The 26,864-nt window shown below is 41.5% G+C and overlaps 1 protein-coding gene across 1 annotated transcript in view; it reads left to right on the top strand.

Moving 5' to 3' along the window:
- Positions 1-26,864, top strand: part of LOC124595174 (recQ-mediated genome instability protein 1-like) — a 115,467-nt gene that overhangs the window by 75,178 nt on the left and 13,425 nt on the right. Inside the window, exons 7-8 of the mRNA XM_047133786.1 lie at positions 7,722-7,817; positions 7,920-8,150. Coding sequence (XP_046989742.1) covers positions 7,722-7,817; positions 7,920-8,090 — 267 coding nt within the window. The 3' untranslated portion in view covers positions 8,091-8,150. The remainder of the gene's footprint in view (positions 1-7,721; positions 7,818-7,919; positions 8,151-26,864) is intronic.

The following is a 26,864-nucleotide window of genomic DNA, read 5'->3' as shown; positions in this document are numbered from 1 at the left end:
TTGTGGAAGGTGCGTGCGCGAAATTTTTCCCCCACACTTGTTGATACCTGTACAGAGAAAGCTGTGCATACATTTATCCCAGAACTTTGTTTAAGCAGCTTATATGGAATATAGATGCGGACTTTGAAAAAAAGTAATGAGTTTTTCTGAATGCGTGCAATTGATGAAGCGTCAAGAGGTGGGATGGCAGTTACGTAAAGAGGCCTGCCTGACAAGTGGACGCATTGAAATCAAAGAGGAAGACCAAACTCATGGAATTTTCCGATAATCGAGGAATTACTCACTGTGAACCCCCCCCCCCCCCTTTCTCCTTCCCTCCCCCTGGTCACACAGCAACAGTGATGTTCTACGTGGACCTCCATGAATGCCTGCTTGCAAGAATTCGTCTGACCTTAAAAGCAAGAGTCTGGTAAATGGTGCCTACCACATAACAATGAACAGGTCAACAGCTAGTCCTATCAGCAGGTACATTGGACCTTACGAAAGGTCCGAATATTATGAAATTTAGTATGTTGTATGTAGGTGGACTGTGGTCTTTAGAGTAGAATACCAAGTTGATGACTTCAGGAATCCTATGCTGAGATGAGGGAGCCAAAAACTCGTCAACTTTTTGCAATTTTTCCATTTCTCTCTCTCTCTCTCTCTCTCTTTTTTTCTTCGTGTCGTATGCATAAAGTGTCCAGACATTTCCTGTAAAGCAAAAAATTTTCTACAATTTTCCCTGGTCAAACATACTTTTACAGCATCTGACAAAATTCTCAGCTTTTCAAAACAACTGCAAAAAGAGAGGTTTGCATTACAATTTTAGTTGTGCAACTTTTGCATAGTGTAATAGTATTTTCTTCTAATTGTTAAAGTCTAACATCATCAACAACGCATGCTCCGGCCCCCTACAGTGTAATTTCTTGCCAGCTAAATGCATATTTTAAAAATGAAAATTACTCTGAGTGTAAAACACACACACACACGTTGATCTCTCTGGTTTGTATGGCAAGTAAAGATGAGCATCAGCTTCATCCTCCTCATTGATGATGTCATTGGTTAACGATCCCCCTGTCTTGGTAATCCCTCTCAGCCATCATTAGGACCTGTTCTGTGATCATATCTGATCAGATGCCCTATCAGAATTTTTCATGATAATGAATAATGAAGTAGCTTTTAGCTGTGAATTTGTGACATTTGTGAGGATCTATTTTGTCTCTCAGGCTGAACATGCCCTTCTAGTACAAATGTGCACTCTTAGCTTAATTCAGATGATCTGTTGCATGAAAGTTGAGAATTATTTCTTTTACACGTTGTGCATGCAGGTTCCATTCCAAAATCCATTCAGTTTCAGTGAAGTATTTCATTGAGGTACATGTGTGGAAATGCTGAATCCTTAGCACAGCAATAGGACCACAGTGGAAGCTAAGAAGTTTCTCTTCTGGCAGCAGCTCAGAAAGTCATGGAGGATAGTGACTTGAGGATGGAGGGTATTGACATCATCGGGTATCCCAGAGACACTGGCTTACCTGGCCACCAGACAGTCCCAAGCGAAAGTGAACACCCCATTGACCAAAGGGGAGAGGCTTCTTGGAATTGATAAATATTCACCATTACAGCCTTTTGCCACTAGTGCTGTGGTCTTCAGTTCGAAGACTTGTTCAATGTAGCTCTCCATGCTACTCTATCCTGTGCGAGCCTCTTCATTTCACCTGGCTCCCTTGGTGTCTCAGTATGGGTTCTATCAACCGATCTCTTCTAGTTGGGCTGTGGCACATATTTCTCTTCCCCCCCTTTTCTATTCAGTAACTTCTCATTAGTTAGGTGATCTACTCACCCAATTTTCAGCATTCTTCTGTAGCACCAGATTTCAAAAGCTTCTATTCTCAACTTTTGCAAACTGTTAATCGTACATTTTGTTTCACTACCATAAATGGCTACACTCTGTTAATTATGGCTTCCTTTGCAAACTGTGTAGTTCTTTAGTCAATACAGGAGCGAGGAACAGGTGACGCTCAGGAACGTAGAATTCAGATATTAATTCATTCTACAATTAATACCAAATATTAAAAATAATACATAACTTTGTTACTGAAGTTTTTAACAGTAAATTTGAATGTAGAAATATATATAGACACAAAATATTTCGAAATCTGTCACTCTTCAGTAAAACATCTATTCTAAAGATCTCGGGCCTTTGCCACTACGAAAGTCTGTAAACATCATTCAAGTGGCAAATACACAAAATGGGCCAGTGCATGAATGTTCGAACTCCAGAGATGGGATGCTTTCTACATTGGCAGCACTCGTGCTGTGATGGCGGCTGTAGGAAAAGCGGTGGCATAACTGGTGGTGCAATATTTGAAAGTTTTGACCGATCGGGTGGCGGCCAATACCACACGCTACATGCAAATACTTCCAGAAAAGACTTCCTAACACACAAATCTATATTCGACGTTAACAAATTTCTATTCTTCAGAAAAGCTTTTCTTGCCATTGGCAGTCTACATTTTATATCCTGTCTACTTCCGCCATCATCAGTTATCTTGCTGCACAAATATCAAAACTCATCTACTGTTAGTGTGTTGGTTCCTAATCTGATTTCTTCAGCATCACCTGATTTCTGGCTACATTCCATTACCCTTATTTTGCTTTTGTTAATGTTCATTGTATATCCTCCTTTCAAGACACTGACCATTCTGTTCAGCTCTTCTTCCATGTCCTTTCCTATTCCTAACAGAATTGCATTGTTGTCGGCAAACCTTAGAAGTGTTATTTGTTCTCCCTGAACTTTAATTCCTGCTCCAAATTTTTCTTCAGTTTCCTTTAGTGCTTGCTCAGTGTATAGACTGAATAATATCAGAGATAGGCTACAATCCTGTCTCAGTCCCTTCTCATCTATTGCTTCCCCCTTGACACTTATTACTGCTGTCTGGTTTGTGTTCAAGTTGTAAGTAATCTCTTGCTCCCTGTATATTACGCTTACAACTTTCAGATTTCAAAGAGTGTGTTCCAGACAACATTGTCAAAAGCTTTCTCCACATCTTTAAAAGCTATAAATATAGGTTTGCCTTTCCTGAGCCTGTCTTCTAATATAAGGTGTAGGGTCAGTATTGTCTCGTGTGTTTTTAGATTTCTGCTGATTTCAAACTCTTCCTCCCATAGGCCGGCTTGAACCAGTTTTTCCATTCGTTTGCAAATGATTGTGCTAGTATTTAGCAACCATGACTTTGGTAATATTCCCACCAGTCATCACCTTCTTTCTTTGAAATTGGATTTATCACATCATCTTCAAGCCTGAGAGTATTTCGCTCACCTCATACATCTTGAACACCAGATGGAGTAGTTTTGTTATGGCTTGCTGTCCCAAGAATATCACTAGTTCTGAGAGAAAGTCATCTCCTCCAGAGATCTTATTTCAACTTAGACCAAATTCTTCTCGCCGTATTATATCTCCTATCTCCTCTTCATTTACACATTCTTCCCAATCTATAATTTTGCCTTAAAGTTTGTTTGCCTTGTGTAGCCCCTCTATATACTCCTTCCACATTTCATCTTTCCCTTCCTTGGTTAGTTCTGGTTTTCCAAATGAGTTCTTGATGTCCATACAGTTGCTACTTATTTCTCCTAGTGTTGCTTTAATTTTCCTGTAGGCTGTCTCTAACTTGCTCCTAGTTATGTATGTTCTTTATTGTTACATTTGTCCTCTAGCCATGTCATTCCTGCTTAGCCATTTTGCACATCCTATCAGTCTCCCCCCCCCCCCCCCCTCCCCCTTTTTTTCAGAAGTTTGTATCCCTTTCACCTGCTTCATTTTTGTGTTTTCTCCTTTCTTCAATTAAATTCAGTATCTCTTGTGTTATCCAAGGATTTCTACTAGGCCTTGTCTTTTTTCCTATTTGATGCTCTGCTGCCTTCACTGTTTCATGTCTCAAAGCTACCCGTTTGTCCTCTACCATAATATAATCAGTGTGAAATCTTCCAGTGTCTCCAGGTCTCTTCCATGCACACAGCCTTCTTTCATGATTCTTAAACCAAGTGTTAGCAACTATTAAGTTATGGTCTGTGCAAGATTCTGCCAGGCAGGTTCCTCTTATCATTCCTTACCCTCAGCCCATACTCACTACTGAATTCCAGTGCCCAATCACATTGTATTTTCCTCTCAATCAACTATCTGAATAATTTCTTTTATCTCATCATTTCTTCTTTCAATTTCTTAGTCATCTCCGGAACAAGTGGCATATGAACTTGTGCTACTGTGGTTGGTGTTGGCTTCATGTCTGTCTTGACTACGATAGTGTGTTCACTATTATGTTTGTAGTAGCTTACCCACATTCCTATTTTCTTATTCATTATTAAACCAAATCCTGCATTACTCCTATTATTTGTTTTTGTATTTATAGTCCTGTAATTGGTAGGCATAGGAGGGTTAATAAGATAAGTAAAGCAATAGGAAATAACAACAAAGTAGGCAAATAAATTTCTCAAACAACTTGGTTTAGTAAATAAATAAAAATTTAATGCTTTGTAGAACTAGATGGATGGTACTTGTCATAGAGATATTCAAGGCATTCACACAGCCACATCATTCCTTCCGAAGATTGAGAGGAAAACAAACTTGGAAACTTGGTTTATGTTTAATTTAATTTATTATTATTATTTTCTTTTGTCATCCTCTTTGAATTAATTTTGATGTATATCATGCATAGGATAACATTGTACGAAAAATCAGTGGTGAAAGTTAATGGTGAATTATGCTATGAATTGTTATTGCATCCTCTCAGTTGTGCAGTTCTCTCTGGGTTTCCAGAAGCCAACTGTAATTTTGAACCTTCAAAATAAAGTTTTGAACTAGGTAATCAAACTAAAAATGACAGATTGACAGTATTACATATACCGTGTGTGTGAGGTGATCATTGTCATTTATAAACATGCTGTCATGTATGATGGTATTGATTTTGTCCTCTCCAGAAATCCAGTATCAGACAAAATGTTCACAAGAAAGCTTCTGCAAACTGAATTCTTCTGTTTCCCGAATTTGTAGCAACTGAAGTAAAAATTCTTTAATGAGTCAGTAAAACAACTGACCTCTTCTGTCCCCCTGGGACCAATTTGATCATTAGTTTCTTGTAAGCAACGGAAACTTTAGGCAACAATTTTCTATATGCTGTGATACAGTGTTGCACCATCAACAAATGTGTTGTTGTATGTACAATACCAACAGGATGTCTGCTTCAGAGCCACATGTCTTGGTCCTAACACTAGCGGTACTTTTGTTTAACAGCGCAGACCTTATGAGTACATAAACAGCAGCCAAGAAAGATTTTATCCCTCGATTTATAGGAACGTACGCATTTGTGAGCCCCCATATATGTTGATGAAAACTGCTAATTTTTCTGTTATTTATTGATCTCATCAATTCTGAGTCAATTGAGTGTCATGGATTTTAAGGGTAGTTTTCTCAAAAATGGAGGTTGTTGAATCAAAATATCTTTAGGCACTTTCATTTTATGTTTTACACAAGTGATTTGCCAAATATGAGCCAAATCAGTTGGTGTGTCTGAGGCTACCCCTTGTCAGCGACGGGCTTCATTGCCGTACTCTATGAAGTCATCCTTACCACTGCTGTACACAAGGCACATCCGAATGAACAATGTGGAATAAATATGGCGTGCACATCCATCAAGAGCATTGACATGTTGCTGAGGCTATGCAAATGCCAGCATGATACCAGTAAATCAGCCATAGCTTATGACGTGAGATACCCTGGCCGAAGAGCTCCATCTACCCATACGTTTTTTTGTGCTGAATGACAAGTCGTTTGAGAAACAGTGGTAGCAGTAGATGAATACCAGCAAGAAGTGACGATTTGATAGTGTGTGTTTTAGCTGTGGTACACCGTGCTTCGCATGTCAGCTTACGAGTAGTTGCTGTAGGCACTTGTGGCACTCTTATATCCACGTGATGAATAGTATGCAGTCATAAGTTTTACACGTATCACCTGACCCTGACACAGAGTTCCTTGGAAATGATATCCACGTTCACAAATTACTATTTTGTGAACTGTCACAATAAGCTTTAGTTGGCCACAGAAAAATCCTTGGTGGGTACATCACATTGAAAGGACGTGGTCCGTGATGATGTGGAATCCTTGATGCTGAAATCGTCAGTTGGCACTACTTTGCAGGGAGATTTATTATGTGTTTTGTCGTTGACAGTTTCGGTGCTGTTCTTGAAAGTTTCAGTATAGACATTAGAGGTCATATGTGGATGCAACATGAGGTCACCCAGCGCATTCTGGCTGCGGTGTTGTGCAATAATTGAAAACAGATTTCCTGAAATATGGTTAACACACTATAGCCTTCAGGAATTGCTCACAAATTTGCCCAGTTTAATTTCTGTAGGTTTCTTATAGTATCTTGCATTGATTTAAATTAATTTTTGTGGAGTTGGGTAAATACATTGGCTACATGATAGAAAAAAGTGTTTCATTGTAAAAATTCGATTTGTTGCCATAACTCTCGTGGAAATAACTAAAAAAACTACATTCATAACTGTGCAGAAAGAGTAAAGTTCCTTACGTCTAGCTACCTAAATAAATATTCCTTTTGTAAGTGTTCTGGAGTCAATGTGTGGTTTATAGAATATTCTGTTGTATTGTTCTTTCTCTGATGTCTTTTGACACACTCCAGTACATGGAAGACCACAATTGAAGTGAAATGTTTTGGCAGTTATTCACAAAACATCCTAATTTTTACGGTTTCAGAATATTTCCTGTTTCACGTACATTATTAAATGTTACATATCACATTTCTATCAAAAGTTGGTTTACTAGATAATGAAGAAATATTATCAAACTTTTCACTGCAGAAATTGTCACCCATGAGTTTATTGTGCCTAAAAGGAAACTTCCTTAGTTTTCCAAAGAGAATAGCAAAATCATAATATGTTACATATGAAAATTTGAAATAAAATGTCACCATTACTTTTTATAGCAAGGACTTGTATCTCTCTTGATTTTTAGGTGCTACAGTACCTTAATGAAATCTTATAGTTTTTCAGCTGAGTGTTAAAAATGTTCCTTGAACATTATATAGTCGATTTTCCTTCATGTCAGTTTCGCTTATAGAGGGTGAGTAGAAAACGTGTCATAACATTGCTTCAGGATGATGCTGTCACTTGCCTGACAACCAGATGTAATTAGGGAAATTTGCTGAGAGAGACTGCGGCCTCAAGTGTTTTTCCTCATGTCATGTATCATGTTCATTTGTTTATTCGTGTGTCTCCTTTCCAGAACAATACACAGAGCATAAACTGATGTGCAAACTTGCACATGGGGATGGCAAGTACATTGGGCAGTTTGTGTAGATTGTAGTGAAGATACATTCCTTGCATGCCTTTGGTCAGCTTTCATGGTGGTTGTGCATTACGTCTTTCCATTTGTGGATAATGTTTAATAATGGGGAGAAAAGAAAAAGTTGTTCTAAGTACTTGTCAACCCTTTCTCCCAATGTTATCGTGTGTTTTTCCTTACTGGTAAAATAATCTTAAACAGATGCGCCATATGAACCAGTAATTTGAGTAACTTCTTGGCATCAATAAAATAAAATAAAATACATCACAGCACCTAATTGTTTTCCCTTTGCATTTAAGAATACTTTCATTAGGATGGCAAATGACATTAAGCTCTTGTGATCTGCTTAGAAGCTTCTACCATTAAAAAAAATTTTTTTTTTCAGGTGCTGGATAATTTTATTGGATACAGTCTTAATGAAGTTAAAGCAATGAAGAAGGATGTAGACAAAAATCCTCTTATTAAAGAGAGATTGAACAAGGTACAGTAGTACTTTCAGTAAATGAAATTAGAAATGAACCTAATGTAATACCAAGCCAAGATAAAGCTTATACACTGATAATTTGTGTTACATTGTTTACAGGCTCTCCAGAAAGCACAGCAGCAGTTGATTGAATTAAATGCACTTTTTACTCTTTCATTTGACCCGGAAAGTGATTTACCATGTGTAACAATGGTAACAGATTTGAAAGAAGAGCATCTCAAAGCACTGAAAGCAAGAGTGCGTATTGCGCAGTCTCTAAAACACAGTTGATGATGCTGACAGCATAGATGTTTATCCTCTGGGCATTTTTATGCCTGTGTGTCTTGGAAGGTATGTGAATGTGGATATACATTATTAAAATTACTTTTCCTCCTATTTCCTTTTCCACATTAATCTCATTTAGTCCACCAAAGATGATAACTCATTTGACTGAAGCCATAGGGCAATATAGACTTATCTGTTTCCACTGTCCCCTCCTCTGTCCTGCCATGAAGTCGGTAGAGTCGGGGAATATCTTCACCAAGGCTCATCATCATCCGCTGTGTTCCTCACTGTACAGCTCAGTATATTATGACAGCTGCAATGAAAGAAATGATGTGATGTGAAAAGATGCTTCATATAAAAGGAAATAGGGGCAATGATTCAGTTCTGCAGTAGAGCTTATTCATTTCAGAAACATAAACAGTAGAGCTAAAAGTTCAGTGTCTGTGCCGTACCTGTATTAAATATTATTTATTTGCTGTCCTTATAACAATCAATATTGGGACACTGTCGTAGATTTAATTCATGCGTACAAAGCCTTAGTTCACTATTAGTGAAGATTAGGAATTACCAGTTTTTTGTTACAGAAGTAAACTTGTGGCTATAAATACTATTTTAGAAAGAGACATTACAACTTGAAAACCGAGCAATGTGGCACAGTGTTTAGCACACTGGACTTGCATCTGGGAGGACAATTGTTCAAACACACATCCTGCCATCCTGATTTAGGTTTTCCATGACATCCTTAAATTGCTTCAGGCAAATGCTGGGATGGTTCCTTTGAAAGGGCACGGCCAATTTCCTTCCCCATCTTTCGCTAATCGGATGGGACTGATGACCTCTCTGTTTGGTTCCCTCCCCCCGAATCAACCAACCAACAACTTGAAATATAAATGCATAACACTGTTTTCCAGAGAGACATTACAACTTGAAAACTTTTCTATGGAATAACAGCTTTTCTCTGTTAATAAATACTTCAGATTATTCTTTAAGGTGTTTAAATTAGTGGTCTTAGTTCAGATGGAAATCTGTAATCTGTTGTAAAAAATTGTTCATATTGTAAGCTCTCCCCCTTCCCCTCCCCCTAAAAATCTCGTCTGTATAGACTGTTGGTGTCCCACCCCATACCTCAACACCATATTGAAGACAAGGATGTATGAATCCTAAATGTATTTGCTTTAAGCTATCATAGCCCAGGAAGACCAAGACCGTTTCAGTAGATATGGATGTGTGCTGATTTTCTTGCAGATGTGATCTATGTGCTCTTTTCATCACTGGTGTTCATCAACAATAGTGCCCAAAATTTGTGTCTATTTGTGTAGCTAAATCACACTGGAGGTGGAAATTGTGCACCATTTATTTTCTGATTATAGCTAAGCATGAATTGCACTCTCACTTTCTTCTCTTTATTCAAAAGTAGCTTTTTTGCCGAAGGGTAGGCTGGCAGAAAATTGTAATGATTTCACTACTGTTGGCAGCATTTTGCGTATCATAGCACCAGCTGGCAAAAGATGTGTCATCAGCATAGCAATTTTGGCATTTATTTAAATCGTTTAACTTAAACAGGAACAGAAAAGGCCCTAATGCACTTCCATGGGACACACCACATCGAAGTATCCTGTAGGTTGACATAAGTGTCACAAACAGTTCATTCCTTTTATAAGTTAGCTTGACACACTGTTCCCTGTATTCAAAAAGGGGGTAGGCAGTTGTAAGGCTACTCTTCTAATCCAGTATTCTTCTCTTTTATGCAATAGAATTGTGTGATTCACATTATTTACATCTATATCTGTACTCTGCAAATCACCATCAGTGCATGACAGAGGGTACATCCCATTGTACCAGTATTAGGGTTTCTTCCTGTTCCATTCACATATGGAGCATAGGAAGAATGATTGAATGCCTCTGTGCATGCTATAATTATTCTAATCTTCTCCTCATGATCCCTCTGTGAACGATACATAGGAGGTTGTAGTATATCCTAGAGTAATCATTTAAAGCCTGTTCTTGAAACTTTGTTAATAGACTTTCTTGGGATGGTTTATGTCTGTCTTAAGGGTCAGCGATTCCAGTTGCTTCATTATCTCTGTGACACTCTCGTGTCTCTGTGACACTTTCCCATGGATTAAACAAACCTGTGACTATTCGTGCTGCCCTTCTCTATATGCGTTAAATATCCCCCATTAATCATATCTGGTGGGATTCCACACACTTGAGCACTATTCTAGGATGGGTCCCACAAGTGATTTGTAAGAAATCTGTTTTGTAGACTGATCGCACTTTCCCTGTATTCTATCAATAAACTGAAGTCTGCCATCTGCTTTACCCATGACTGAACCTATGTGATCACTCCATTTTATATCGCTACAAAGTGTTACACCCACATATTTGCATGAGTTGGCTGATTCAAACAGTGACTGATATTATAGTTGTAGGGTATTACGTTTTTCCGTTTTGTGAAGTGCACAATTTTACAATTCTGGACATTCAGAGCAAGTTGCCAGTCTGTGCACCATGTTGAAATCATATCAAGAGCTCACAGAATATTTATGCAGCTTCTTTCAGATAGTACTCCATTATAGATAACTGCATCATCTGCAAAAAGGCTGATTTTACCACTAATGTTGTCTGCAAGGTCATTAATATACAACATGGACAGCAAAGGTCCCAACACACATCCGTGGGATGTACCCGAAGTTACTTTACGTCTGACGATGACTCTCCTCCCTACCAAAAGATTATCAAGCAAGTCACAAATTTCAGTTGATAACTAATACAATTGTACTTTTGACAATAAGCGTAGGAGGTGCAGTACTGAGTCAAATGCTTTTCAGAAATCAGGATAAGCTGCTTGTACCTGGTTGTCTTGATTCAAAGCTTTCGGTATGTCGTGTGAGATAAGAGCGAGTTGGGTTTCACATGATCGACATTTTCAAAAACCATGCTGGTTGGCACTGAGGAGGTCATTCTGTTCAAGATACCTCATTATGTTAGGGCTCAGAATATGTTCTAAAATTCAACAACAAATTTATATCAAGGATATTGGATGGTAGTTTTGTGGATCACCTTTACTACCCTTCTTATAGATGACTGTGAATTGAACCTTTTTCCAAAAACTGATGGCTTTTTTTCCCGAGGGATCTACAATAGATTATAGTAAAAAGAGGAGCTAACTGAGCCACAAATTCAGTATAGAATCTGACAGGGATTCCATTGGGGCCTGGAGCTGTGTTCTGTTGTAATGATTTCAGCTTTTTCTCAACATCAGTGACATTAATATGTATTTCATTCATCTTTGCACTGGTACGAGGATTTTTCATTCATCTTTGCACTGGTACAAGGATTAAATTGGGGCAACTCTCCTGGGTTTTCCTTTGTAAAGGAACATTTGATAATGGAGTTAATCATTTCAGAATTTACTTTGCTACCCTCAGCTTCAGTTACTGTCTCATTCGCAAGGGACTGGACAGAAACTTTGGTGCCATTAACAGCCTTTACGTACGACCAAAATATTTGACAATATTTTGATATGGTAGTCATTGAAGACATCAAACATTGATCTCTTTACAGCCAAATGTGTTTCATTCAGCATCTCTCTACCTATAGCCCTACACTATGTTCTACACTTGTTGTTGGTGGTGGTGGTGGGTGGTGATGGTCATGGTGGTGTCTTCAGTCCAAAGTCTGGTATGATGCAGCTCTCCATGCTTCTCTATCCTGTGCAAGCCTCTTCACTCCAAGTAACTACTGCAACATGCATCCTTCTGAACCTGCTTAGTGTATTCATCTCTTGGTCTCACACTGTGTTTTTTACCCTCCACACTTCCCTCCAACAGTACTAAATTGACGATCTCTTGATGCCTCAGAATGTGTCCTACCAACTGCTCCCTTTTCTTGTCAAGTTGTACCACAAATTCCTCTTCACCCCAGATCTGTCTGCGGCTCATGGTCTTGCAGTAGCGTGCTCGCTTCTCGCGCACGGGGTCCCGGGTTCGATTCCCAGCGGGGTCAGGGATTTTCTCTGCCTCGAGATGACTGGGTGTTGTGTGTCTTTCATCATCATTTCATCCTCATTCACTCGCAAATCGCCGTAGTGGCGTTAAAGAACTTGTGGAGCAGCGCGGGCGAACCGCCCCGCAAGGGGTCTCCCGGCCGCCAATGCCATACGCTCATTATTATTACCCCGGTTCTATTCAGTACCTCCTCATTAGTTATGTGATCTACCCATCTAATCTTGTGTATTCTACTGTTCAAGCACATTTCAAAAGCTTCTATTCTCTTCTAGCCCAAACTATCTATTGTCCATATTTCATTTCCATACATGGAAAGGACATCCTGGCTCTTAAATCTATACTCGATGTGAGCAAATTTCTCTTCTGCAGAAACACTTTCCTTGCCATCGCCAGTCTACATTTTATATCCTCTCCACTTTGACCATCATCAGCTATTTTGCTGCCTAAATAACAGAACTCAGCTGTGTCTTATTTCCTAATCTAATTCCATCAGCTTCACCTGTTTCAATTTGAGTACATTCCATTATCCTCATTTTGCTTTTATTTAATGCCCACCCCAGATAATGAGTTATCCCAAAAAAAATCTCACATGCAGCTTCAATTCCTATCTTGGTGGATTTGAGTTTCTTGTACATTGCAACAAATACACCACCTCCAATTCCTATTTGCCTATCCTTTCGATACACACTTAAATTTTGCACAAAAATCTCACTGCTATCAATTTCAGGTTTCAACCAGCTTTCTGTACCTAGTATTATGTGAGCTTCATTGTTTCTCATGAGCACTTCAAACTCTAGCACTTTGTTGCAAGTGCTTCGACAGTTTACAATTAGGATTGTAATACTCTCACGTGTGGGAGGTGTTGTGACGTAACAAGACTGTTACGCCACACTGAAGTAGCCGAAAGAAAGGCACGCGTACACACACGCCGACTGGCGTCAAGTCTGGAACAAGATATGTTATGACTGCTATCAAGAAAATACGTAGCTTTGGAATATACTTAACTTTATTTACTCCTTGTGATACATCTCTCTGGACTATACAAATGAGACTCGTAAGATACATGCACTGTTACAATTGGCGCCTTGCTAGGTCGTAGCCATGGACTTAGCAGAAGGCTATTCTAACTGTCTCTCGGCAAATGAGAGGAAGGCTTCGTCCGTATTGTCGCTAGCAATGTCGTCCGTACAACTGGGGCGAGTGCTCTATCGTATATCGAGACCTGCCTTGTGGTGGCGCTAGGTCTGCGATCACACAGTGGCGACACGCGGGTCCGACATGTACTAAATGGACCGCGGCCGATTTAAGCTACCACCTAGCAAGTGTGGTGTCTGGCGGTGACACCACATTCCTCCCCTGCAAATCGGCGAACGGTCGTGTGATAAGGCTTCCGCCCGCCGTGGGAAGGACCCCATGTTGACGTATGCGATGAGGTGGGGAGCCTAACAACCGGCGAGGCTGTGCCACCCGCACCCGGCCATTCGGTCCGAGGGGAGCTAGGAAACGCCTGAAAACCTAGTCCAGGGTGCACGTCAACATGCGGTGCCGACATGTACTAAATGGACCGCGGCCGATTTAAGCTACCACCTAGCAAGTGTGGTGTCTGGCGGTGACACCACATTCCTCCCCCGCAAATCGGCGAACGGTCGTGTGATAAGGCTTCCGCCCGCCGTGGGAAGGACCCCATGTTGACGTATGCGATGAGGTGGGGAGCCTAACAACCGGCGAGGCTGTGCCACCCGCACCCGGCCATTCGGTCCGAGGGGAGCTAGGAAACGCCTGAAAACCTAGTCCAGGGTGCACGTCAACATGCGGTGTATGCGCCCGTAAAGAAACAGGAGGGGCTGAAGTGTCGACCTCCATTGCGTCGGGGTATCCAACGCGCGATGACGTCATGTGGTCCGGAGCGGGCAAGCGTTCCATGGCGGAGGACGGCGGGTCACGGGAAGCGAGCGGCGGCGCGTGACCCAGGGAGGCGCTTGGTGGCTGCAGCGAAGCCTCGAATGCGGGCGGCGCCGGCGGGATAGCAGGCGGTGGCGGCGGCGGCTGCTGCGGCGGCGCGTCGCCATGGGGCAAAATGGAAGGCATCGTCAGTAACACCTGGGGATGAGGCGAGCCAGTAGATGGGTCCCCAGGGCGCTGACCGGACGGCACCGTCGCTGAAAGCAGACGGGGAGCGGCAGAACCCGTGCGACGACAGAGGCGCAGCTGATTGAGATGCCGACGCACCTCGCCAGAGACCCCCAAAACCAAATACATCGCGCGGCCGAGGCAGCGAAGAATGCGCCCTGCGAGACAACACCGTGAACCTAAATAGTTGCGATAGAATACAACGTCGCCAGGAGCAAAAGCAGAAGTCTGCCGCTGCACGGGAACCTGATGCGGCGGTTGCAGCAATGACATCAAGGTTCGATGAGAACGACCGTGGAGCAACTCAGCCGGCGAGCGACCATCTCGGGGCTGAGAGCGATACGATGACAAAAAGAGCAACAACGCGTCCTCCCGAGAATGCGACTCTTTCAACTTCAACATCTGTGACTTGAAAGTCCGGACCAATCGTTCAGCGGCACCGTTTGACTGAGGCGAAAACGGCGCGGATGTCAGATGTTGAATACCATTGGCCTGGCAGAATGACTGAAATTCTGCGGACATGAATTGTGGGCCATTGTCGGAAACAATAGTCTGCGGAAGACCTTCAATGCAAAAGATAGCAGACAACGCTTGGATGGTGGCGGAGGTCGTCGTAGAAGACATCCGGACAACAAAAGGAAAATTACTGAAGGCATCGACCAGAACCAACCATCGAGCATTCCAGAATGGACCAGCAAAATCTATGTGCCAGCGTTGCCAAGGGGAAGTGGCTTTTGGCCATGCAAAGACTTTCCGCGGCGGTGCGGATTGTTGTTCGGCACATGCCATGCAAGAAGAGCACATATTCGTAATCGCAGCATCGATTCCGAACCAAGTACAGTGCTGACGCGCAAGTTGTTTCGTTCGCACTATACCCCAATGTCCTTGGTGAAGAAGCCGTAAGACAGAGGACTGTAATGAACGTGGGACCACGACTCGGGACTGATCATTATCAGAACGCAACAACAAAACACCACGTCGAACAAAAAGTCTCTCCTTGTGAGCAAAAATTCTGCGAACCGACGGATCCTCGATCCGAGACTTTGACAAAGGCCATTGCGTAGCAACAAAACGCAAAACGGTAGCAAGGACAGGGTCAGCAGCTGTGGCTGTAGCTACACGACGAAAATCAATCTGAAACGATTCGACCACTTCATCGGTTTCCGAATCAATGAACATGCAAACAAGTTCGGAAGAATCGAATGCTTTGTCCTCAGCAACAGGCAAACGGGACAACGGATTGGCGTTTCCGTGCTTAGCAGTGGACCGATACAAGATATCGTAGCGGTACTGCGAGAGGAAAATAGACCAGCGAATGAATTTCTGCGCTGTACACGGAGGTACAGGCTTGATCGGATGAAAAAGCGATGTCAAAGGTTTGTGGTCTGTGATGATGGTAAAGTGACGACCATACAAGAAATCATGGAACTTAGTAACACCAAACACAAGAGCCAAAGCTTCTTTCTCTATCTGGGAATAATTTCGTTGCGCAGACGAGAGCAATTTGGACGCAAAGGCAATAGGGCGATCATGCGAGCCAACTTTGTGCGCAAGCACAGCACCGATCCCGAAATCCGACGCATTTACCATCAACAAAAGGGGTTTCCGGGGATCGAAAGGCGTGAGGCAAGTATTAGAAAGCAACGCCGATTTCAACAGGCGAAAGGCGCGTTCGCATTCTGTCGTCCAGACGAACGGAACACCCTTACGGCGTAAGCGATGAAGCGGAGCTGAAATGGAAAAGGCATTGCGCACATTCACTCACACCTTGTGATGCTAAATCGTGTAATGTTCTTGTGATCTCATCACGCAATGCGTGAGGAACATTGCGCGCTCTGAAAAATTTCGGTTGCGCGTTTACTTTCAGTTCCAAATGTGCTTCATAGTTTTTAGCGCAACCTAAGCCCGGTGCAAAAATGTCTGCAAATTCGTCACATAATCTAGAAACACTGTCTGAAGGCACAGTCTGATTCACTGATAGGACCTGATTTACAATAGACATGTTAAACAATTGAAATAAATCTAAGCCAAACAAGTTCACTGCAGTAGAAGAACGAAGAACGTAAAACGACACAAGTTTTGTTTGTCCCTTGTATGTGGCAAGAAGGCTGCACTGTCCTAACACAGGTATATTCTGTCCTGAATAACTATGTAACTTAACATTTGCGGCACGCAACGGAGGTGCGTCCAGTTGTTTGTACGTGTCGTGATGGAGCAATGAAACTGCAGCTCCGGTATCGAGCTGGAATGGTATGACCTTGCCATTAAAGTCCAAATCTGCAAAAAGTTTATTGTCCTGCTGACGACAAGAGCGACTGTCTCGTGCAATTTGAACAGACACTGGTACAGAAGCACTTGCTAATTGACGTGATTTCCGGCGACGTCGACGCACAGTTTTCGTGGGACGAACACAGTCACTGTTAGAGAAAGTAGCACTGGACGGGGTGGAAGTAACGACATGAATGTCCATGGGCGAAGGTCCACGAGCCTGAGTGTCCTTGGTTCGATTCCGGCGCGAAGCAAAGGGCCTGGAATGATTGTGATTGTCTGATCTGAGCTTTTTCTGGCAAACACTTTGAACATGTCCTTTCCTATTGCAGAAAAAGCAAATAGCTTGGCGTGAGGGGCAATGTTCACGCGAATGTCTAGTAGCACACCGCGGGCATGATTTCACTGCATTTGTGTGCTGGCGCGGCACACCTGGCTTAGAGCGCGGCGGCAGCCGCGTTTGTGTGCGCGAGGGCAGTTGACCGGGCCGCGTAGCGCGAGCGCGCCCGGCGGGCCGGTTAATGTTACACACAGCTGGCGAAGTTTCAAAAGATTCCTGAGCACAGTCAAGTGTGTCTTGTCTATCCAATATGTCTATCACTTGTTGAAGGGAGGTATTTACTAGTTTCAAAATTTGCTCCCGTATACGAACATCAGAAACGTTCTGTGCAATTGCATCACGCACCATTGTATCTGAATAAGAAAGGCCACAGTCACAGTCAAAGGCACAGTCCCTAGTAAGTCCTTGCAATGTTGCTACCCACTCCCTATTAGTTTGACCGGCCGTACGTTTTGTACGAAAAAAAGTATACCGTTTTGCAACTACATTAACTGTTTCTTTGAAATAGGCATCTAAAGCAGACAAAATTTCTTCGTAGGACAGAGTTGCTACGTCGCGTCGGGGAAACAATTTCACTATCACACGGTAGGTGGACACACCGACACAAGAAAGCAAAAACGGCTGCCGCTCATTACCTTGAATTCTGTAGGCGGCTAGATGAAAGGCGAACTGGCGGGACCATTCCGTCCAAGTCTCACGGGCCGGGTCGTAGTGCCTAAAAGGCGGTGCAACTGCGATTTGTGGCTGCGGTAGCGATGAAGCGGCGGCTGCCGCATCGGTTTGAATGGCACGTTGACCCTGGACGAGCTGTCCAAGGGCATCCAATAACGCCTGCGTCTGCTGATTCTGCAAGCGATAAAATTCGGACAGTACATCTGGCGAAGCCATGACACAAGTAAATGTAAGCAATTAGAAAGAACAAGACCCTTTCCGTTGTCTCGTCGCCAATCTGTTGTGACGTAACAAAACTTTCAGTTTATCCAGGTCCCATCTCCTTAAATTCCCACCTTTTTGCAGTTTCTTCAGTTGTAATCCTCAGTTCTTAACCAATAGATTGTGATCAGAGTCCACATCTGCCCCTGGAAATGTCTTACAATTTAAAACCTGGTTCCTAAATCTCTGTCTTACCATTATGTAATCTATCTGAAACCTGTCAGTATCTCCAGGCTTCTTCCATGTATACAACCTTCTTTCATGATTCTTGAACCAAGTGTTAGCTATGATTAAGTTGTGCTCCGTGCAAAATTCTTTCAGGCGGGTTCCTCTTTCATTTCTTAGCCCCAATTCATATTCACCTTATAAAGGCCTTTACAAATGTCTGCTTGTGTCTGTGTATGTGCAGATGGATATATATGTGTGTGTGTGTGTGTGTGTGTGTGTGTGTGTGTGTGTGTGTGTGCGAGTGTATACCCGTCCTTTTTTCCCCCTAAGGTAAGTCTTTCCGCTCCCAGGATTGGAATGACTCCTTACCCTCTCCCTTAAAACCCACATCCTTTCGTCTTTCCCTCTCCTTCCCTCTTTCCTGACGAAGCAACCGTTGGTTGCGAAAGCTAGAATTTTGTGTGTATGTTTGTGTTTGTTCGTGTGTCTATCGACCTGCCAGCACTTTTGTTTGGTAAGTCTCATCATCTTTGTTTTTAGATATATTTTTCCCACGTGGAATGTTTCCCTCGATTATACAGGGCTATTACAAATGATTGAAGCGATTTCATAAATTCACTGTAGCTCCATTCATTGACATATGGTCACGACACACTACAGATATGTAGAAAAACTCATAAAGTTTTGTTCGGCTGAAGCTGCACTTCAGGTTTCTGCCGCCAGAGTGCTCGAGAGCGCAGTGAGACAAAATGGTGACAGGAGCCGAGAAAGCGTATGTCGTGCTTGAAATGCACTCACATCAGTCAGTCATAACAGTGCAATGACACTTCAGGACGAAGTTCAACAAAGATCCACCAACTGCTAACTCCATTCGGCGATGGTATGCGCAGTTTAAAGCTTCTGGATGCCTCTGTAAGGGGAAATCAACGGGTCGGCCTGCAGTGAGCGAAGAAACGGTTGAACGCGTGCGGGCAAGTTTCACGCGTAGCCCGCGGAAGTTGACGAATAAAGCAAGCAGGGAGCTAAACGTACCACAGCCGACAGTTTGGAAAATCTTACGGAAAAAGCTAAAGCAGAAGCCTTACAGTTTACAATTGCTACAAGCCCTGACACCCAATGACAAAGTCAAATGCTTTGAATTTTCGGCGCGGTTGCAACAGCTCATGGAAGAGGATGCGTTCAGTGCTAAACTTGTTTTCAGTGATGAAGCAACATTTTTTCTTAATGGTGAAGTGAACGGACACAATATGCGAATCTGGGCAGTAAAGAATCCTCACGCATTCGTGCAGCAAATTCGCAATTCACCAAAAGTTAACGTGTTTTGTGCATTCTCACGGTTTAAAGTTTACGGCACCTTTTTCTTCTGCGGGGGAAAAAAAAAAAGAGAGAGAGAGAGAGAGAGAGAGAGAGAGAGAGAGAGAGAGAGAGAGAGAGAGTTACAGGACACGTGTATCTGGACATGCTGGAAAATTGGCTCATGCCACAACTGGAGACCGACAGCGCCGACTTCATCTTTCAACAGGATGGTGCTCCATCGCACTTCCATCATGATGTTCGGCATTTCTTAAACAGGAGATTGGAAAACCGATGAATCGGTCGTGGTGGAGATCATGATCAGCAATTCATGTCATGGCCTCCACGCTCTCCCGGCTTAACCCCATGCGATTTCTTTCTGTGGGGTTATGTGAAAGATTCAGTGTTTAAACCTCCTCTACCAAGAAACGTGCCAGAACTGCGAGCTCGCATCAATGATGCTTTCGAACTCATTGATGGGGACATGCTGCGCCGAGTGTGGGAGGAACTTGATTATCGGCTTGATGTCTGCCGAATCACTAAAGGGGCACATATCGAACATTTGTGAATGCCTAAAAAATGAAAATATCTCAAATAATAAAGTTATTGTAGAGCTGAGGAAAAATATATCTAAAAACAAAGATGATGTGACTTACCAAATGAAAGTGCTGGCAGGTCGACAGACACACAAACAAACACAAACATACACACAAAATTCAAGCTTTTGCAACAAACTGTTGCCTCATAAGGAAAGAGGGAAGGATAGGGAAAGACGAAAGGGTGTGGGAAGTCTTTCCGCTCCCGGGATTGGAATGACTCCTTACCCTCTCCCTTAAAACTCACATCCTTTCGTCTTTCCCTCTCCTTCCCTCTTTCCTTATGAGGCAACAGTTTGTTGCGAAAGCTTGAATTTTGTGTGTATGTTTGTGTTTGTTTGTGTGTCTGTCGACCTGCCAGCACTTTCATTTGGTAAGTCACATCATCATTGTTTTTAATATATATATATAAAACTTGCATACTTCTTTTACTTTCATTCTATAGTCATATGAGATTGTATTCTGGGGTAACTCATCAAACCAAGCAAAGGTTTTTAGTGTGCAAAAGCGTATAAAAAGAATCATTTATGGTGTAAAGTCAAGAACATCCTGTAGAAATCTGTTCAAGGAACTTTGTATTCTAACCACTGCTTGTCAATTTGTTTATTCCTTAATGAAGTTTGTTGCAAGTAATCTGTCTCTATTTCCAACCAATAACCCAATACATAGTATCAGTACTAGGAATAAGAACAATCTACATAAAGACCTAAAATCACTTACCTTGGTCCAAAAAAGGGTCCAATATTCAGGAACACACATTTTCAATAAATTGCCAGCAACCATTAAAAACTTGGTTTCAGATAAAGCATGGTTTAAACAGAGTTTGACAGACTTTTTGGTAGGCAACTCCTTCTACTCTATAGATGAATTTCTTAACAGGGACTGTAAGACCAGCTTAAGTAAAAATGTCTGTTAAATTTCAGTTTTGACAGAACTTGGTCACAACAGTTAAGATTAGGTATTGTGTACCTGATAAAGCTATTAAAAGTGTCTAACAATGTTTTATTCTGACAGCGATTAATTCTGTAAATATTGGCAGTTCCAGTTTATTGTGATGTATTCACTTATTTTGACAATCTCCTGACAAATGACCAGGGGAGTAAATTTTATATTCAAATGTTTTATGTTTTTAGTTCCACACCCACGAGAGTCATCTCATTTTTTGGGTCTATGTAACAAAACTGAATCTAATCTAATCTCTAATCTATCCACCGACTCACTTGTTTGATTGTAGGACATTTTAAAGCACCCTGTTTTATCCACACACACACACACACACACACACACACACACACACACTAGTTTGATTGTAGGTCATTTTATAGCTCCCTTCTGTGTGAATTCAAGTTGTGTTTCATCCATCATCCATTTGTTCCATTCCTCATTAATATACAATTTAAATGGTTTATCTATCGAGACATCAAAAGGTTGCAATTGTAAAGTAAGTTCTCTCGGACTAATAGTAAGCTCTGTATTCCCCTGTCTCAATTTCTCTTTCACAGAATTTTTCTAATGACTACTAAACTGACCAGCACAAGAAGAGAACTCTTCTTCAATAAAACACCTTCCCTTCTCTCTGACACTCTGTTAATCCATAATCCTGTGCCAGCCTTGTCCATCCAACTCTAGTCATGTACATGAACAACACCTGGAAGTATTTCAGAAGGTTTTGGTGTTGTTTTGTGCTTAAATATGTTTGTTGGGTTAAGTTTAGTATCATCAGCACAAATGAAAGGACAACACTGTAGTGCATTTTTTCGTGTTCACTTGTTTTTATAGTTACGTACAGTTTTAGCATCTTTCATGGCAACAGTCCCGTTACTTGGCACGTCAAATGTCAGAGGAGTTTCGTCCATATTCATCATTTGGTTTAACTACACACTGATTTTCTTTCGATGTTGAGTAATAAAGCAGTGGAAAGATAATATTTTCTCCTCACACTCTTGTCACATTTTCTGATATACTTTGGTTGTGGTTCGCATGCTGAGTCCATGATGCTTCATAAACCTATAGCACCAACCAACTCCACCCTTAAAGTCTGTTAAGTTCCACTGTAGTTCTAGCTTTGAATAATTTTTGTATTAATTCCAGTGTCATTTTGATGGTGTCGTTCAGTCCATTTCAATACATTATCTTCTAGTTTTGCATTCAGTACTCTATTTGCACATTTAGTCTTCCCCATTTTTTTTTCAGTTCTTCTTTACTAGCCTGCCAGTTGTGAATGTTTTTTATGTTGGTGGGGGGCTGGAATGCCGCTCAGCTGCTCTGTTTCATTTTCTTCTGCATATGCTGTTATTTTCAATTTACAGCCTGCATCATATGAATACCTTTAATTTTTTTCCATTACAAAACTAGCTGCTAACAAAAATATGTTACAGTTACCAATAACACAAATCACTTTTAATTCAAGTGCACTGGCACCATAGACTGCAATGATGCATCATAGGCTAGACAGTGTTCTGGCTTTATGATGGTGCGACAGGAGGAAGACAGTGTTAGAAAGCTTGTGAATCCCGGCATCTCATGTTCGTCACATCAGTGCACTGCTGCTGCTTATTGAACCTAGTTTTGCCGGATGGAGATATTTTTCCGATGGCAACAAATATATGGCCCTTTTTAAAACTAGTGTGAATTTTAAATCAAATACTGGACATTTTTATATTAAGTTCAGGTATAAGACACACCTGAATTTTGGAGGCAATTTTTCGAAGAAAAAAGTGAGTCTTGTAGTCCTTAGAGTACGGTATATAAACAGGTCATTTTTAGTTATGTGTATACTCCGTATGATGAGAGAGGAGCTCTGACAGTTGGGAGTGCAGTTGCCAGTATTCAACATTCATTAATCTCAGTCTTTCTTCCTGTGTTACTGACTTGAGTGGTCTGTTATTTGTAAGTGTGCTTACGTCATTCGTCCAAGCCTCGCGCCTCAGTAGTGTAAACACACTACTGAGGTGTGCAGTTGCAGCTGTAGTGGTTATAAAGCTAAGTACTGACAAAGTTATTTGTGCACTGTTATACGGTTATTAAATTTAATCATTTTCACCGGTGTTTCATGATGTTTGTGGCGAAATAATGATGTAATAAACTTGTGGAAACGTTCGCTTGCTTAGTTTACTGTGCGTTGAACTCATTTAGTAAACTTCATGCCTTTGTTTTCAGCTGACACTTCTAGTGAAATATTTCAGTAAAATTTTCATTCAGTGTTTTAACTTTGTTGAGTGTTACAGTTGCCACTTGAATTTTTGGTTTTAGCTAATCATTTTGTGAAGTTTTGTTGGTATTGGTGTTAGCTGTGGTGTAGTAGTATTAATACAAGTAGTTGCTTTCTTAGTGGACAGAGAATTTTGAGATCGCTATTGTCAGTTCTATAAGTAGTTCTATTGGTGTAACTGAACTTAGGTAATGTTGATGTATAGTTTTTTTTTCAGTAACTGTAAAATTTTACCATGAGTGAGAAGTGTGGGCTCTGTCATAGGTTTGTGAGTTGTAGGTTATGGTGTGGGATTTGTTCAACGTATTTTCATTGGGGGAATACAGTGGGGAAGCCAGTGGGCATTCTAGTGAGATCCTCTCCTTGGAATGCAGAATCTGTAGTAGAAATAAGTTGATAGAGAAGTAGGAGCATAAGATCTGTGCCCTTCAGGTGCAGTTACAACACGCAAAGGAGCTCGATAGGTTGAGGAGGGTGAATGGAGGTGGGGAATGGGAACTGGCAGTTGGCAAGAAGGCAACTAGGAGGAGGAGGTATTCAGACAGTTATACTTTGCGTATATGCAATAGATTTGACCAACTGTCAGAGTTGAGTGGAGAGGAGCCCGTTGTAGCTGTAGATGTAGGGAACATGCAGCAGTCCTCAGCAGATAGGAGGCCTAGGTCAGTTACAAAGTCGAACAGAAAGAAGAAGGTTCTGCTGCTAGGTAGTTCATATGGTAGAGATGTGGACCAGCAGTTGCAGGAAGTGTTGGGAGTGAGTACCAGGTCACCACCATTGTGAAGCCTAGTGCAGGGTTGGCTCAGGTGACTGACAGCATAGGGGAGTTATGTAGGAATTTTACGGAGGAGAATCAGATAGTGATAGTGGGTGGAGCTGGGAACAGTCTTGATAGGGATGGGGAATATGATGTAGGTGGTGACCTGGTAAAGATAACTACTCAAACTGGTGGCACTAATGTGCATTTCGTGCAACTGTTTCAGTGTCATGATCAGCCTCATCTTAATGCAGCTGTTAGGTGCGTCAACATGCGGCTGGGGAGGGCGCTGATGGCAGACGGTATGGGTCACATTTCAGTGGTGCCATTTGGGTCTATCAGTAGATCGGTTTTCACTAGGCATGGCCTGCATCTCAATAGGTATGAGAAGGGGAGGCTGGCAACACTTGTAGGTGACGAGTGTAGTGGGTTGTGGTGGTATCACCCATGGAAAAATTCATGTAGTAGTTGGTATTAGAGCTGCACCTTTTTTAGATTGAAGTCAGCTTGTAGGTATACCTGCTTAAGTGATGTCCCTCTAGCTAAGGGCTCACCTTCAGAGGATATCATGTTTCCAAGTCAAGAAGGAATTAGCATATTTCATCAAAATATAAGAGTTATTAGAGATAAAGTTAGTGAACTGCTTAAAGGTGTTCTCTCTGAAATTAGTGGTATGTTTCAGCACCACTTAAATAATTTGACAATTCAGAGGCTTCCTTTACCAGGATACAGATTAGCTGGCTGTTTTTGAAGGTCTTACTTGCGGGGTGGGGTAGTGGCCATGTACGTAAAAAACAGTATTCCATCTGAGTCCATAGATGTATCACGGCACTGCACTGAACAGATATTTGATGAATGTTGTGCAGGGGCAGTTGAATTTAGTGAAACTAAACTTCTAATTGCTGTTGTTTATAGGTCCCAAGAGCATTTCTGCTCAAACTAGAGAGGGTTCTTTATTCACTTTGTAGGAAGTACTAGAAATTAGTTATATGTAGTGACTTCAGTATGAATTTTTTATGTGATGGTGCAAGAAAAAGGATATTGGTAGATCTCCTGAATTCATATGATCTGATGCAGAGTGTGTTTTTTTCCAACTAGGCTGCAGGGGAACAGTAGCACAGCCATAGACATTATTTTTATTCATTCTTCATTACTAGATGGGCATTCTGTTAGTAAAAGTGTGAATGGCCTTTCAGACCATGATGCACAAATTTTAACACTAAAAGGCTTTTGTGGTCAAACAAATGTCACATATAATTACAAACTATGTAGGAAAGTTAATCCAACAGCAATAGAGAGTTTTTTAAACCTCATCAAGGAAGAAGAGTGGCAGGATGTTTATAGTGCTTATAACATAGGTGATAAATATAATGCTCTCCTTAACACATTTCTCATGCTCTTTGAGAGTTGCTTTACATTAGAGCGTTCTAAACGGGGTACTAGCAGTAGTAGGCAGCCCGGGTGGCTGACTAGTGGGATAGGAGTACCATGTAGAACACAGCGGGAATTATATCAAAATGTTAGAAGTAGTCACAATCAAGCTACAGTAGCCCATTACAAACACTACTGTAAGGTGCTTAAAAATGGTATTAGGAAGGCAAAGAGTATGTGATATACAAATAGAATAGCTAATTCACAGGATAAAATTAAAACCATATGATCAGTTGTGAAGGAGGTGTCTGGTCAGCAGCACAAGGTTGGCGATATAAAGTCAGTTCGTAGTAAAAATATTTCTGTTACTGATAAATTAGATGTAGCCTATGTTCAGTATTTGACAATCATTTTCTGAGCATTGCTGGTGAATTAAATAAAAATTTGGTTTCTACAAGGAATCATATAACTTTCTTGTCAAATACCTTGCCGAGATTGATGTCTGAAATACTCGTCTGTGATACAGACAAGGGGGGGATTGAGTCAATAATCAAATCACTGAAGACTGAGGACTCTCATGATTATGATGGAGTGCCTAGCAGATTATTAAAGTACTGTGCTGCACATTTTAGCCCTGTACTTAGCCATATTTGTAATTCTTCCTTTATGAATGGTCAGTTTCCTGAACGATTAAAGTACTCAGTAGTAAATCCGCTTTGTAAAAAGGGAGAAAGGGATAAGGTAGATAATTTTAGACCTATTTTTATGCCATCAGTGTTTGCTAAAGTTACTGAAAAGGCTGTGTATGTAAGGATAATTGATCATTTTATATAACACAATTTGCTATCAAATGTACAGTTCGGCTTTAGAAGTCGTTTAACAACTGAAAATGCTATGTTCTCTTCTCTCTGTGAGGTACTGGATGGGGCCGCCCAGGGTGGTCGAGCAGTTCTAGGCGCTACAGTCTGGAACCGCACGACCGCTACGGTCACAGGTTCGAATCCTGCCTCGGGCATGGATGTGTGTGATGTCCTTAGGTTAGTTAGGTTTAAGTAGTTCTAAGTTGTAGGGAACTGATGACCTTAGAAGTTGAGTCCCATAGTGCTCAGAGCCATTTGAACCATTTGTACTGGATGGGTTTCAAACAATACGCATATTTTTTGATTTAACTAAGGCGTCTGATTGTGTTGATCACAAAATATTGCTCCAAAAGCTGGAGCATTACGGAATACAGGGATTAGCTCACAATTGGTTCACCCCTTGCTTTAGCAACAGGCAGCAAGAGGTCATTATTCACGATGTTGAGAATGGTTATGATGTGGGATCTGAGTGGGGTACGGTCAAGTGTGTGTGTGTGTGTGTGTGTGTGTGTGTGTGTGTGTGTGTGTGTGGGGGGGGGAGTGCCTCAGGGATCAGTGTTGGGGCCACTCGTGTTCCTTATTTATATAAATGATATGTCCTCTCTTATTACGAGTAACTCTATATTTCTGTTTGCTAATGGCACTAGCTTGGTAGTAAAGGATGTTGTGTGCAACATTGGCTTGGCTTCAGATAATGCAGTTCATGACATGTCTTAATGGATTGTAGAAAATAAACTAACACCAAATCACAGTAAGACTCAGTTTCTACAGTTTATGACACACAATTCAACAAAACCTGACATTTTAATTTCACAGAATGGGCATATGATTACTGAAACTGAA

Source organism: Schistocerca americana, chromosome 2 (genome assembly GCF_021461395.2).
Source record: "Schistocerca americana isolate TAMUIC-IGC-003095 chromosome 2, iqSchAmer2.1, whole genome shotgun sequence".
Classification (NCBI taxonomy): domain Eukaryota; kingdom Metazoa; phylum Arthropoda; class Insecta; order Orthoptera; family Acrididae; genus Schistocerca; species Schistocerca americana.
This window is presented reverse-complemented; position numbering and strand designations above follow the sequence as displayed.